A 16,874-nucleotide genomic window follows, 5' to 3' on the forward strand; every position below is an offset into this window, starting at 1 on the left:
CAATTCTAAGAGACTGATCAACTTTATTCCTAAACATTAATGGGAGGATCCAGAAGCCAATAAAAAGGGGGTAAAAGCGACACACATTAAATAAAACTCCTGATTCATATTTATGTTTTGTGTTGATTTTTGATTATTCATCAAAATATCAAAAGGGGTTTTGTGGAGATTATAGTAATTTTAATAGTTGAGATCATGAATCAATGAAAGCTAGACTACCATGGAAAACCTGGAAGCACTGGACGGTCGCTTCGTCCTATTGCGGGACTCCTCAGTGGCAGTGCTCATCCACGATCCCGCCTACGGGATTCGAACCGAAGACCTGTCGGTCACATGCGCGAACCACTGAGCCGGCATCGAACATTGTTAATGTCTAACGTCAACCAATCCACGAAATTCATCTACCGTTTACTATTGTCTTCAATGAGTTACTATCTCACAACAGACCCGGTCCTATTATCATATCCAAAAGAGCACAAGATTTAATTTTATTGATACTTTTAACAAAGATACAATCATTTTCCGATTCAACTTCTTTATAACTAAAAGCATACTGAATGGGATTTAGTTTAATATATAATTCAATAGACACATGAAATTAGACCTAATCTATCAATCCGATCGAAAATGCTCAATAAATAATGTATTCAGATGTTAGCTGAATACAATAATCAACTCAAATACTAAGACAGATGAAGATAATGAAGCCTATAAAGATAATTAATTATAAAATGATCATCAAAATAAACTGATTAAGAGCTCATAGAATAACCAAGTAGCGGGAAAGGGTAAAATACACGACCCAGTAATCAACGGTGAAATCAGTGTTTGATACATATATAAATCTTCAGCTAAAGTCATGCATCCAGACATATTAGTCTTGCTCTGTTGAACAAGGAGCAAGCGGTAGCTTTTCCACAGTCACAACAAACTGTCTTACATTAGTATTTTGACAAGACTCTACATGTAAAAAAAAACCTAATTCTACATGAAGTGATTGGTGATGATGTTGTCCAGAATGACAAAGACAGATGAATAATTAGATGATCTAGCTAGGAGAGTTCACCAACACTAATGTGAACCATCAATTGGTATTAAGACATAATACGAGCTATAATAATATATAACGTAGTGATACCGCGAATTAGAGAACAGTGATTCATCGATCGAACGCCTAAAGCATAAACCCATACTAGCAGTCTAGAGTCATTATCGGTCCTTCTTCCTGCCTAGCCCTACTTGTCCAGTCCAGAAACACTAATCTCAGCCTCTGTGATATGAATAATGTATTTCAGACATACAGGGTTTATATACAAACTAAACAGACCACATCATACCATAAAATAGAAAACAACATTTGTACAAGTACTAGCCAAATGTGGCTGTGAATGTGAGAGACTAATTAATAGATTGGGCATAACTCAAGAATGGTAAATCGTATAATAATAATCTATAGGTCAAAAGAAAGCTTACAATAAGAGGAACATGATTATGCATAGTTTAGCTACTTAACAACCATACAATAAAAATAATAGTCATCGTATTAGTCCATTAATAGATTCATACAGTTACCATTCATCCATCTCATCGGAACATAAACAGACTGAATTGAATAATGAAACGTAATTTATTCTAGAAGAAAACTAGATGTGACATTTTTGTTTTTTTTTTGTATTTTTTATTTTTAAAATTAAATTTGAACAATTTTTAATCTTATTCAATCACACCTATCAATTATTACATAATGTCAGTAAGTGATTATAGTTACTATGACAACGTCAATTAGTTTGGTTCCTTTTTGTAATCTATTTAAAATAAGGAATATTTAAGTGTAAAAAACTAAAGAGTAAGTGAATTTCAATGCAAATGAATTAGCTTACTTCAATCAAGATCATCATTAATACTCTCTTCTTTTAAAAAATGATTAAATAATGTCAGACGGCTAGCGAGTATTGACAAACATTCAATGTAAGTCGTGAATGGACGGTAGCTCATAGATGCATTCCAAGTGTAGACCGATGTTAGATACAGCTGCTTACTGTTGACTGAGTTATGAAGACCTTCACATCTGAGGGGAAGTATGGGTTACAACGGACAGCTTCGATGTAATCAGACGATCCAGGCTTCACGGTCCAATTATCTGAACACTTCTTATTACGTAATCTTATAATTTCTATGAATGTTATTTCATTGTCTATATTTTTCTAATCATTGACCCATCGCCATTATGTAACATTGATTCAAGCCTTTTATTATTCTTATCACAACTAGTACACCCGTCATTACACTACTGATTTGTACTTTTTACTTATTATGTTTAGTTATGTAAACTATTCCACTGTTATCATTGACTCATAAACTGCCTTGATTGGTTTAATAATTTCGTATATGCATATAAATATTACTGTATATTAGAGTAAAGTCTGATGAGGATCTAATCGAAAACAATATTGTTCGCTTATATATATTGTTCTGATTCAGACTTCGCAGATGACCTAGCCTTTTTATGCAATACATAGAAACAAATGAAGCCAGTGTAGCATCAGTCTCTGCAGAAATAAGCCTCAACATACACAGGGTAAAAGCAAGATCCTGAAATAAAAAAGCATCGATCATCAATCAAATGGCACTTGATGGAGAAGCACTGAGAGAGGTCGAAAACTTTACTCTCCTAGGCAATATTATTGATAAATCAGAAGGATCTGATTCAGATATGAATGCACGGATTGGGAAGACATGGATAGCATTCCTGCAATTTAAGCATGTTTCAAAATCAAGACAACTGTCACACAACACCAAGGTTAGGATTTCGAACACAAACATCACGATAGCTCTGTCGTACAAAGCTGAGAATTGGGAACTACGACGATCATCGTCAAAAAGGCGCAGGTATATATAGACAGTTGTCTATGCAAAATACTTCAGACCCGTTAGCTGAACACTATCAACAACAACGTACTGTGGCAAAGAACAAACCAACTGCCACCTGAAAATGAAATTAAGAAAAGACTCTGGAGGAGGACAGAACACGCATCGTTGAAATCATTAAACTGAATCGCCGGTAAGCCGTAACTTGGAATTCTGAAGACAAACGGAATAGAGGCAGACCAAAGAACATATTTCATTCAGAATTGGAGGCAGACACCGAAAAATTGAACAGCACTTAGAAACAACTGGAAAGGAATGTCTAGACTAAAGTTTGTTGGATAATTCTGATTGGCGGCATATGCTCCATTAGACGTTACAAATGTAAGCAATTAACCAATTAAGTAAGAATGGTTGACGGAAAAGACTGAATTGAGATTCAACACTTATTAATTTCACTAAATAGGTTTACATACCTTTATTTATTAGGAAGAACTATAGTTATGCACTAACGAAATGTAGATAGAATCGTAAAATACGGTATATCAACGCCTAGTACTACCATGTTTGATGTTAAATCATTCACTGTACTCAAACATTCATTAAATAAAATAAACTGTAAATACATATTCGCTTCGTAGTCAAACCTCAGTTGTTAAGGGTTACACAGACCTTTCGCCTTTTTAAATCAATAACCATTATATATAGCGATAAGTCCAAGATATAAGTTTCAGTGTACCTATTTATGACTGTCATTACTAAATATTAAATTCATTTAGTATTGTTTACTTGAATCTTCCCATTGATGTTTAGAACATCAACTGGTCAGTCTCTTATTGGCATATGTGCGTACTGTGCGTATTGCCTCGATATAGCCTTAATTCACAAGCATTATAAGCAAAGATAGATAGTGGCTAGCAGTGGAATACAGTTTGACGCGCGTTTTGTCCTATTATGGGACTCCTCAGCAGTGCACATCCACGATCTCATGATCCAGTGCTTCCACGTTTTCCATGATGGTCTAGCTTCAATTGACTGACGATTTCAACTATATAACATATTCAGTTGTTGATTCTCATCCATTTTATTCATTTTGGTACCTTTGTCTTATATAATTTCATATACTCTATAATGTTCACTACTATTCATGTCTATTATTAAGACATAAAAGGTCTCTAACAAAGTCCAATCATTACTATTCTTAATTGGGTTCAACTGTTCTACTTGAAGTGTCATTGTATGTTAGTTGTCGATCTATCTAGCTGAGAAAGATCGATTAAGTATACTACAAGTATTACTATATATCCATTTCCGCCCATAAACGATATGCTTTAAGTTATTATTATTATTATTATTAGCTTTATTCAATATTATATTATTTGGTACAAAATCGAATTCTCAGCATAAAGTATTTCAACATGTTTACGTTTCTTATTTCTTCGTTGCTCCTGATGATAAACATTCAGTGATCGCCAGTTGGATGTCAGCAGTTCAGTCAATCGACATATGAATAATGTATATTCTTTTTGCTGCATGTTCCCAGCAAACACGACATCTCTGATTAGTCCTTTTGTAACCTTTACAGAGAAAGGTTGTACAGTTTTCAGAAACGCACCTGAATAGGTTGTGTGCTTAATAGCCATAATGATGTATTAAAACAAACAATATTAGATAACTTGTTGAAATATATAGATGACAGGAACAGGTAGCCCAGATGTTTAAGCAGGCCGCCAAGTTATAGTCCATATACAATTATTCTTTCTCTTTAATTTGATATCACCAAGAAGGACACTCAAAAGTATGATAATTTCAAAATTATTTGATGATAAAACGAGGAATTGGAACTGTCTTTCTCTGTTTCAAACAGACACAAGTAAGTAAATAATACATTATCAGAAAGGGGGTTTCGTGGAGATTTTAGCAATTTTCTATAGTTGAAATCATGAGTCAATTGAAGCTAGACCACCATGGAAAACCTGGAAGCACTCGACGGCCGTTTTGTTCTATTGTGGGACTCCTCATCAGTGCGCATCCACGATCCTGTCTCACGAGATTCGAACCCAGGATCTATCAGTCTCGCGCGCGATCGCTTAACAGATAGACCACTGAGCTGGCCGGCATACAACGGTGTTGATGTCTAACATCAATCACTCCACGAAATTGAGCAACCATTCACCAATCTCTTCAGTGAGTTGATATCTCGAATCTCGAGAGGCGGAATTGTGGATGCGCACTGTTGAGGAGTCCCACAATATGACGAAACGGCCGTCCAGTGTTTCCACATTTTCCATGGTGGTCTAGCTTCAAATGACTCATAATTTCAACTATATAAAATAATACATTGTCATATGCAGTACAAAATAACTAATAAAATGTTTGAATTATATCACTACCTGTCAATAACGACTAGTATTACCCATAGTCTAAAATAAATAACAGAGTTGAACAATCACTAATACAATGTATGCATTGGAATTGTAGCAACAACGAGGTGGGAAAATTATAATAATGCTGAGTTCAGCCATTTATAACAAGATATATAAGAATGATCGAAAATCTGTTATTTTCGGGTTCATAACTCTTTATATATGTTTACCTATTGTCTCACACAAGATCGAATATAGAAGCTACATATCATTATTATAATGGACTTAATTGTCAACATACATCTTAATCTTCATGATAGAATTATTTTGAATCTTATTGTAGTAAATAATGAAATTATATAGTGACTAATAGTGAAGTTTAGGGATCGATTTTTGATGTATTCTGTTATAGTTGTTAGGATGTCAGTAAAGATTTGTTCCAATGTTTATACTTGAACTCGAACCCGGAGTCCTGAATATCAATAACAAGGAAATTAGAAACCTTAATTGTATAGATCTATGATACTCGTTCATACAATCTATAGTTATATTAAACCAAAACCCTGATAAATAATTCCGTGGTGATTTAGGCAATAGCTGCTGTGTTTGGTTATCCTCTAGACACGTGAAAACTTGAAAGTGGATGCATCTAGTTAACGAGGCTCAAAATAAAAAGTAAAACACCTACTAAATCTTACTATTAGGTCATCCTATAAAATATTAGATATATAATATGATCTATTCTAGGTACAATATTGAATAATCAGTTAGGTTTTGCTAATTATCAACACGATATTGGTAAGATGGACAGTAGCTAGCAGTGGAATCCAGGACCTTATTTGGGACTCGTCAGCTGGATGTAACTACACCTGAGAGCTGATATTCACTCTGGGACTCGAAACTAGTACTTTTCGCTTCAAACGTCATCACGTTATCCACTTAGCTACTGAGTCCATCTTTGCTTATAATGCTTGTGAATTTAGGCTATATCGAGGCAATACGCACAGTATGCACATATGGCTAATAAGAGACTGACCAGTTGATGTCCTAAACATCAATGGGAAGATTCAAACCAACAATACTAATTGAATTTAGAGATTTTTATTGTTTAAAAGATAATAAAACATTTCGTGAACATTTGACTTATGTTTTATGTAATACGTTTGTACCAAAAAAAAAAAGAAAACGTTACCACTGAGACAATTAAAACTAGGAAACACCAGATTTGTCATTAAATAATGTAAACAAACTTGTTCAATCATTATTTTGGATACTGATAACATATAATCAATACTGGACACAAGATTGATCTTAACTCGGCTTTTATGGTGTTGTATAAAAGTGTAAAAGGTTGCATACTAAGGTTTATTAAGGCCTTATCCGTACGATAATTCAAACCCTCTTTGTGTATTCCAAAAAACAGTTTGTTCTCACCTTAAACGTACCTTGGTAATATTAGCTTATTAGGTTTCACATTGTTTTCACATTATTTTTATTATTATTATGCTTGTCTCCTCTTGCCCCCCCTTTTTCCAGTCTAGTTGACCTTTTATTTTTATATATAAATGTTCTTAACAAGTATATAAAGTGTGATCAGATTGTTCGAAATGTATTGCACTAATATCTCACCATATAGCAAAGTAAGATGGATAGTGGCTAGCAGTCGAATCCAGGATGCGCGTTTCGTCCTATCCATCTTTGTTTACAGTGCTTGTGAATTAAGGCTATATCGAGGCAATATTCACAGTATGCACATATGCCAATTAGAGACTGACCAGTTGCAGTTCTTAACATCAATGGGAAGATTCAAACAAACAATACTAAATGAATCTCATCACAGTTCTGATAATCTTTGTCTTCTTATTACACTATAGAAATTTATCAAAAGGACTAATTGCTTTAAACCATCTAATAGTCAAAATTGTTTAACGTCGATTGTCGATTATTTTACTTCATGAAAAGTTTATCTGTTCAGATAAAAAAAAACAGATCAATTCATTCCATTTAATAAAAGTAAACTTTGGCAGCTTGCTTGAACATCTGAGCTATCTGTTCCTATCATTTAGATATTTCAACAACTTATCTGTTGTTTGTTTGTTTGTTTTATTACATCTTTATGTCTATTAATCGCATAACCTATTCAGGTGCATTTGTGGAAAGTGTACAACTTTTCATTGTACAAGTTACAAATAAGCTCAATCAGAGATATCGTGGTTGCTGGCAATATGCAACGAAAAGAATGCATATTTTTCGGATGTCTATCCCTTAACTGTTAACATCTAACTGGCGATCACTTAATATTCATCGTCAGGATCGACCAAGAAGTAAGAAACGGAAACTTAGTGAAATACTTTATTTTGATGGAGTTTTGTTCTCTGAGCTGGATGGTTTGCTCGTGAAGCTTTCATGGTCCTTCTGAATGACATCATCGGCACAAACACTGCACTTCTACTCGAAGTTTGTGCTGATGATGTCGTTCAGAAGAACGATGAATGCTCCATGACCAAACCATCCAGCTCAGCGAACAAAACTTCATCCCAAATCACCCACCCAAGCTACAAATCTTCTCCGCTATCTCGAAATACTTTATACTGAGATATCTATATCCTATCAAAAATTTAATATTAAATAAAGCTAATCGTCATAAATAAGTAAAAATAAACAATATTATCAATGAAAAGAGTATTATTCAATGTTTCATTATCCATTGATATATATACCTACCAATTACGAAGATCAATACTGATGTAACCATAAACTGATTCATTGTGATCCTTGTTCGAAATCGGTTCCAAATTTTCGTTTTCCCAAAAAAGAAAAAAACTTGAATTATGTAATAATATGACAGAATATTATTTATGGAAGGTTGAATAGTTTGTTTAACTAATGGTGTCTCATTTGTTTATATATTTACCTATTTATATAAGTTATTTATATTCCCATACAATTCACTGTGTTTGTATGTTACTATGACGGGAAAACAAAATAAATCTTTGATTGGTTGAATTTTTTTAAAAAAAAGAAAAAGAAAAAAGAAAAACGAACAATATTTAAAAAAACTAATTGGCTTAGTGATAACTTTGTATTAAAATGTCTAATTGTACAAAATGTATACAAGTAAATAATCCTACGCATAATCATATACATGAATGAATATATGATGACATAATTGAATACAGATCAGACAATTGATGAACAATTGCTCAAGCATCGTGGATTGATTGAAGTTAAACATTACCACTGTTGGATGCCGACTAGCTCAGCGGTCTATCGGTTAAGAGATCACGCGCGAGACTGGTAGGTCCTGGGTTCGAATCTCGCGAGTGCGGGATCGTGTATGCGTACTGCCACTGAGGAGTCCCATAATGGGACGAAACGGCCGTCCAATGCTTCCAGGTTTTCCATGGTGGTCTAGCTTCGATTGACTCAATTGAATATTTTTCCTTTTTTTCTCTTTTCTCTTTGTTTTTGTTGTTGTTAAAAGATCATTAAATATATGATTAGTGTGAAATCAACCTTGTTGCGAATATAAATTTCCGTTAACGATGTGAATTGTAACTATGGTTGAATGAATTAGGGTTTTGTAGGAGTTAGAATTTTACATTTTTGGAAAGTTTTCATTTGTTAAATTATTTTAAAAGATACATCAATTTATGTCAGAATGTAATGTAACTCAATGGATGGAATTCGATCAATACTGAAAGTATTAGACAAGCATGATATCGGTTATTACTCAGCAACAAATACCAGGAATAAGATTTGATTTAGAGTTGATGCATTCCAATGATAATTGTACAGTATAAACGAAACTTGATCAAAAACCTTAGTTACTGAATGCGCACTATATGTTTTGTGGATGTAGTTGAAAATGAGCTAAACACCTTGCATAATGCTCTGAAGGAGAACGGTGATAACGAAAGTGAAAATAGGTGAAATTCAAACGGTCAAGAAGAAGTCCCTGTTCATGTGCCGACAATTCAGAAGAGATGCAGTTAATGAAATACTAACTTAGAGATTAGGCGGAACAATCCAAAAGTCTTTCAACGCGGGTGAACTACGTTAAGTGTTTTCTACGCACCCAATGGTGACATTGAAGATGAATTACCTAGAATGACCACTTCATTTTGTATTTATCAGTTCGACTGCTCCTATGGAACAAGTTATATTGGTCGAAGTTCTAGGAATTTACATTTTCGTGCTCGCGAACACCTCCCAGTTTGGCTAAACAAAGGTTTGGTGAAGAGAGTAAACAGCTCGGTTTTCGCCCATTTAGTACAAACTGGTCATAGTGCCAGTAAAAACCGATCCATTTCAATTATTTGTAGGGTCAGTAAAATTTCGCCAAAGCTTGTCAGGCTTAAAGTCCTTCAAACGGCTCAGGCAGTAGCCATCAGGATGAAGTAACAGGAGCTATGAGTACAGAAGAAATATCTCCGACCACTCTTATTCCCCTGGCCAAACTCAAAGCCATTTAATCAACAGTAATCTTAGCTATTGGATGACCTAATTCGACTATTGTACCTACGACCATTCGTAGTCAAATGTAAATGTGTCTCTTATCTTTATTCACAAATCTTTGTATTATTACTTTTTTCGGATTGATAATTTGGATATATAATTGTAGAATCTGAATGGAATTTATCGAAAAGAATATTCTTCGTTCAGAAATTAGTCTTTTGATAATTGTACTACTTATACGGATGGATATAAGTAGTATGTATCAGGAATTGAAAATGAAATACTTACCAGCAGAAGATTGAAATTCATAGAAGAGAAAGGAAAAGAAAAGAGAAATCAGAATAACATCAGGATTGGAAGAATGTTGAAGTATTTAAAGGAAAAATCAAGAAAGATGTTCAAATGATGTATTGTTTCTACATTTTATAAAACCACTTGATTCATGATCTCAACTATTAAAATTACTGTAATATCCACAAAACCCCTTCTGATATTAATCAACATATTCTCACTAGTGACTATCTCCATAAGGTATTTCCTGGAGTTCTGGTGAGAAGCAATCACTAGTGGAGTTCAACCAGGTCTGTTGTGAGATAGTAACTCACTAAAGACAATGGTAGATGTGTACCTCAATTTCGTGGATCGATTGAAGTTAAATATTAACACTGTTGGATGCCGGTCAACTCAGTGGTTCTAGAGATCAAGCGCTCGCAATCGACACTGATAAGTCCTGGGTTTGGATCTTTCGGGACGATATCGTGAATGCGCACGTTTGAGGATTCCCAGAATAGGTTGAAACGGCCGTCGAATGCTTTCAGGTTTTCCTTGGTGGTCTAGCTTGCATCGACTCATGATCTCGACTATTAAAATATCCTGAAAAGTTGTTGATAGGAATTGGATACAGTAAAAGTCTTTTACAGATTATTATGATATAATATTTAACTCACTCCTTATGTAAATTGCTTTTATTGGGACGTTTTCAGAAACAGTGTCATTTATTTATCTGACGTAACATGTGACGAATATAACTTTATTAAAAGATATGCAGTTAGTAGTGAGATTTAGTAAACGCGTTTCGTCTTAATTTGGACCCATCTACGAGATGACACAAACTGTTCCTAATTATAATTTAGATATTTAAAGACTTGAAAGCCTGAGTCAATTGAAGCTAGACAACCATGGAAAACCTGGAAGCACTGGACGGCCGTTTCGTCCTATTATGGGACTCCTCATCAGTGCGCATCCACGATCCCGCACTCGCGAACCCACGAACAGAGGGCCTACCAGTCTCGCGCCAGAGCATTTTACCTCTAGACCACTGAGCTGGCTGGCATCCAACAGAGTTAATGTCTAACTTCAACTGATCCACGAAACCCCTTCTGATTATAATATCTAAAGAATGCAATAATTTTCATCTTCAATGCTATTCAAATGTTTACTCATTTATACGAAGGTGGACAGAAAAAAACACAAATCCATGAACTAAATGTTACAATAGGTGAAAGTAGGTTGATGATTAACTAATTCCTTTAGCTAGACACATTAAGTTTTACAGTGAGTTCTTACCTGTACATTGAAATGATTTCCAGTCCGTAAACTGAAATGGTCCTAACGCTATCAGCATTGATATATGTTGTTGAAGTAAAGATTAGACTAGTTTCTAATTAAATGCTGAGATATTAACCTTCTTCTGAGTACTTTATTGCGTGAATGAAAGATTTTCTCGGTGTTTTTTGTATTGATCCAAAGATTACTGATGGGTTTCAAACTTACCTCATGAAATTTAATTAAACTGTTTTCAGTAGATTTATAAGTGCTTAACGTGCTTCTTTAGACAGTATCACAGCAACTTCCTAAGTGTGCGGAGCATTTTCACTTTCATGGCCAGAGTAAAACAGCATCTCTCTCGAATCAATTCTTTTCTGTCCTGCATGAGTCCAATAGGTTTAACTTATTCCTAGCACCGCCAAGTTATATCTCTTCATTTCCATTGCTATTTGATTGGTTCTCTCGGTCTCCCACATTGTCCAAAAATTCCATGTACCTAAATTAATGGTTGCTCTGGTTGTAAGGCTAGTCATCGGCCTCGTGACTTCTGGAGAATCTCGGCTTTCACCATGAGGCGTCATAATTCTTATGGATGAAGATACTCTTAATCTGTAATACAGATCTTATTGTGTTAATATTGAACAAAGTTCTATTGAAGACTTTGATATATAAACACTGATACACAATTTTACAATAAATGCGCTATACAAAGTACACAAGAAGAAACAAGGGTATAGTATACATGATATTTCACAGACAAAATGATATATCTCATATATAATAACCGAATACTATAAACTTTAGCAGACAATCGCAGATAACTCCATAGACTTGAAATGAAATCTCTGATGAAAAGGATATTTAAATGTCCACTTGTCACTCAATGAGTGAACAGCAAAATAGACAATCTTTCTCCATAGAACATGTTGAAGATGAAGGATAATTTCAACCAAACAAAATACTATAACCATTTGAAATTCTAAACATTTTTAGCTAGAACTTCTGGAATTATCTCTTGAAGTTAACGTTTAGTAAGAACGACGTAATATATAATCTAAAGATTGATAATAACTATAACTCTTAACTAAACCTCAAGATTAGGATAGTAAAACTACTTTCTCTCCTAGTTCCCTCTATACCAGAAGACAGATCGTTGGAGGAAGATTTATTTGGTAGAGACCAAAAAAGACTAGTTCATACCAGTATTCATCCTATTATATTTAAGTGACATTTAATGACTATCAGGTTGTCATATAGTACAATGGAATAAAGTTAAACAAACAAAACAACTACGCTGAATTAATGCCATGTAAAATGTACTGAAGGTCAAATGAATAAAAATCACTTTAAAGGAATACGCAATGAGTTACTACAGTATAGTTTGTATTTAAGAGATGTACTTCACGCTCAAAAGAGTTGAAGATTATTGAATTTTAATATTTGTTAAACAAACAATATCCTAGATTGGTTGAAGTTAGACATTACACTGTCGGATGCCAGTTCAGTAGTCTAGAGGCAGACCAGTTGCGAGCGAGACCAAAGGTTTTGGTTTCGAGTCCCACGTGTGGGATCGTAAATAAACACTGCTGAGGCGTGCCACACTAGAACGAAACAGTCGCCCAGCACTTCCAGGTTTTCAATGGTAAAATTTTAATCAACTACCATATGTTATTTCTTTTCTGAATGAAGCTTATACAGAATCTGATAAATTGAAAACTATTTCGATTATTCTCCGGAAATTTGTCAATCAAATCATTAATAGCATTTACAAATGTAAAATAAGGGGTGATGATAAGAGATATTCAGTGAGCTGCTTGTATATAAAAAGAACGACATGGTTGTTTTATCTGACACATTTCAATATTCATATAATGTGTTATTTTCCGCATTTCCGGCTATTTTCCGACAAGTTAATCGATAAGTAATGTATACTATGATGTAGATTACCCTAGAAATTTTTTATGTCAAGTCCTAACTTTCAATTCATTTGTTTGTTTTATTTTCCATCTAGTTTGTTCAGCTTTATGCATTTAAATATACATAGTATATACCTGCATGGTGTGAGCTACTTATATCGACATGAGTAGTATATATCGTGATTCAGGAATAGAATATCTGGCAGCAGAAGTTTGAGAAGAATAGAAACAGAAAGTAATTGGTGTGGAAATCCAGGAACAATGAAGCCTGAAACCATTAATGAATATCTTGCAAATGAGGTATCAGAGTATGGTTTTTCTATTTTATCAAGCAACTTTGTAAACCGTATGAGCAGCCTAGAGCACTTGTCGGTCCTGCTTTCTGCCTAGCCAAGGCAGTTAAGTCCAGAACAACAATAATAGCCTCTGTGATATGAATCATTATTGTCAAACATACTGGGTTTATATACCAAACAAACAGACTACATCGTACCATAAAATAGAAAATAACATTTGTACAAGACTCAGCTAAATGTAGCTGTGAATAGGGGGGACACAGTAATTAATCGATTGGGTATAACTCAGGAATGGTAAATCGTACAGTAATAGTCTATGGGTCAAAATAAAGGTCATAATAAGAAGAACATGAATATGAATAGTTGAGTTACTTAACAACTATTCAATAGGAAATATACATATCATATTGGTCCATAAATAGTTCTCAAAAGTTACCATTCGTAATTCTCCACGGGATATAACAATTAGATGTAATGAGTAGTAAATTATTTTATATTTAAACTATTTATAACTTGAAAACATATAAAAGAAGTTTCATGGAGATTATAGTAATTTCATAGTTGAGTTCATGAGTCAATTGAAGCTAGACCATCATAGAAAACTTGGAAGTACTGGACGGCTGTTTCGTCCTAGTGTAGGACTCCTTAGCAATGTTCATATGAGTCTCTATGAAGTGTTACAAAAGTATATAAACGAAGATAAAAGCCAACATTAGCATAAAACCGTATAAAAAGAAGTAATAGTAATAAACTAATGGATTAATATTGCCATTGATATAATATTAAAAGATACCGCTATTCAATTATAACCCCCATCTCAAAGAATTAGATAAAGTAATGGTGGGTTTTTTTCCTTAGAAGAAGAATTTCACAGATTCCTTTATTTTGTTTCCTTCTTCTTTTTCTATTATGGTCTTGTAACAAGTCTTAATGAATAAGATTTTGTTACATTCAATGTAGAGATTGTCTTTTTCCCTTTCCACTTCATGATGACAAGCATTTAACAACTTTACAAGTTTTATTAAATAGATTATGTAACAGTTTCTTATTATCGGTTTAATAAAACAAATTATATAATAACAGATTTTTTTTAATAGCAATTAGTTATCAACAAACATGGATGGTGACTAATAGTGGAATTTGGTTTGATGTACTTTTTGTTCTATTTGAAACGAGTCCGCTGAATGTATTTGAATCTCAGATTTGATGTTCATTCTGAAACACGAACTCAATACCGTTCACTTCAAAATCCATCACGTTATCCACTTACCTACTGAGTCCTGGTAGTCAGTTGCTTGTATAATGGGGTGAAGTTTGAATTCACTTGATATTGTTTAGTAGCCACCATCCATCATTGTTTATATTGCTTGTGACTTAAGAAAACATCGAGGCAATACGCACATCATGCACATATGTCAATAAACGATTGATCAATTACAATCCTAAACATCAATCGGAAGATTCAAGCAAACAATAACCAAGGAAATTTATTAGTTAATTAGTTATAACAATAAAATATTTCGTAGCCAGTGATTGGAGTGGCAATGGTTAAACAAAATCTTATTCAGAAAATGTAATAGACAAGATTTAATTACATATTGACAGAGAAGGAAAGACCTATCAAAACCATTCACTCGAATTAAAAATGGTAACCAACAGGAACTTAAAGGTCCTTGGTTCGATTTCTGATGTAGTTTTGGGTATGCTGTAAATAAATCATCCTAAACTAGAACAAAATATTTAATCGATACTTCTTAAATGTCATGACTTCCTAAAGTAGTGATATCATTCTAGAAAGAAAATAGTTTCCATCTTAGACTATCAATCTAGTAATTCAATATTATTTCTTTTTAATTATTAAAATGAACATAGATAAATCAATGGAAAATCAATTTTACTGGTCACTGCTTCTCACTAGAACTCCAAAAAATACCTCTTGGAGCCAGTTACTAGTGAGGATATGTTGATTAATATCATAAGGGGTTTTATGGATATTATGGTAATTTTAATAGTTGAGATAGTAACTCACTGAAGACAATGGTGGGTGTGTCGTTCAATTTCCTGGATTGGTTGTAGTTAAACATCAACACTGTTGGATGCCGGCCAGCTCAGTAGTTCTAGAGGTTAAGCGCTCGCGCGCGAGACTGATAGGTCCTGGGATTGAATCTCACGAGACGGAATCATGGATGGGCACTGTTGAGGAGTCCCACAATAAAACGAAACAGCCGTCCGGTGTTTCCAAGTTAACCATGGTGGCCTAGCTACAACTGACTTATGGATTAAACTGTTGAATTACTATAATCTTCACAAAATTCCTTTCTGATAATTATGTAGCAAACAAATGGAAACTTGTATAAAATCTAGGAATATCAGCTACTGAAAGTATAAACAAAATGTGTCCTAACATGGAACAAATAAGATAACTTGAATAACGTTTTTCCCCAAAAAAATTGAACCAAACATATCAACTGTTTTCTAGAATAAATGTAAAATGAGGTAAATAAAGAGAAGATGTATGGTTTGTGCTACTGACATCGACAGATATAAGTAGTATGTAATCAAAAGTGAAATGTCTGGTGGCAAAAGGTTAAGAACACCGAAGAAAAGAGAACGAGTACAGAAAGTGATTAGTGTGAAAACGAAGGAACATTCAAGTTTTAGACAAATAATTGACATTTTGCAAATGAAGTACTTACTGTATGATACTCGGATTTTTCTAAAATGTTCTGTAATGTTGTATTCGGATACATTCGATTGTCCCCACTTATAATCTTGTTCACTGCAGATGTAATATGTAACTCTAGTTTACGTGTATTTTTAGTATTATAATTTCCACCTTCATAAATTTTCATAAATCAAGTAAAACAAGCGTAGTAGAATAGGATGAGATAGTGAATTTTGTACTGATGATGTCGTTCAGAAGAATGATGAAAGCTCCACGATCAAACTATCCAGCTCAGAGTACAAAACTCTTCATCTGAATAGGATGAGTTCATTCATTTCATCTATTCTATTTTCAGCTACATGCAACCTTAAAATGATATAAGTACTGGTTTAAATGAACGGAACTGCTGCCTATTCAAATGTTTTATTTAGTTATTTATCTAATTCTGAAAATATTATACTCAATTCATCAGTTACAATTTTGTTTAAATTGAATGGTGAGTTTGTTTTAGAAACACTAAAGAATACCTTCCTAAGTGGTTCTTATAACCACGAGTACTTCTACGCGTCAACTAGTACTGTGGTGTGGTCTACTTCTATCCACGTAAGTAGTATATGGTGATGGTCAAACATAGAATGTATTTTGACAGAAGATTAATAAGGATAGCACAGGAATGAAGCTCAATCGGTATGAAAATGCATGAACAATGAAATCAGGGAAGATGGACTGATATTTGCAGAAGGAATAGTTAAGATCTAGA

General features: G+C 33.9%; 1 protein-coding gene across 1 annotated transcript in view; it reads right to left on the minus strand.

Moving 5' to 3' along the window:
• Nucleotides 1–7,998, minus strand: part of Smp_134550 (hypothetical protein) — a gene marked incomplete at its 5' end in the record, with an annotated part of 18,802 nt that extends 10,804 nt beyond the window's left edge. The window contains one exon of the mRNA XM_018798732.1: nt 7,956–7,998. Coding sequence (XP_018653644.1) covers nt 7,956–7,998 — 43 coding nt within the window. The remainder of the gene's footprint in view (nt 1–7,955) is intronic.
• Nucleotides 7,999–16,874: the final 8,876 nt, after the last annotated feature.

Source organism: Schistosoma mansoni, chromosome 7 (assembly GCF_000237925.1).
Source record: "Schistosoma mansoni strain Puerto Rico chromosome 7, complete genome".
NCBI lineage: Eukaryota > Metazoa > Platyhelminthes > Trematoda > Strigeidida > Schistosomatidae > Schistosoma > Schistosoma mansoni.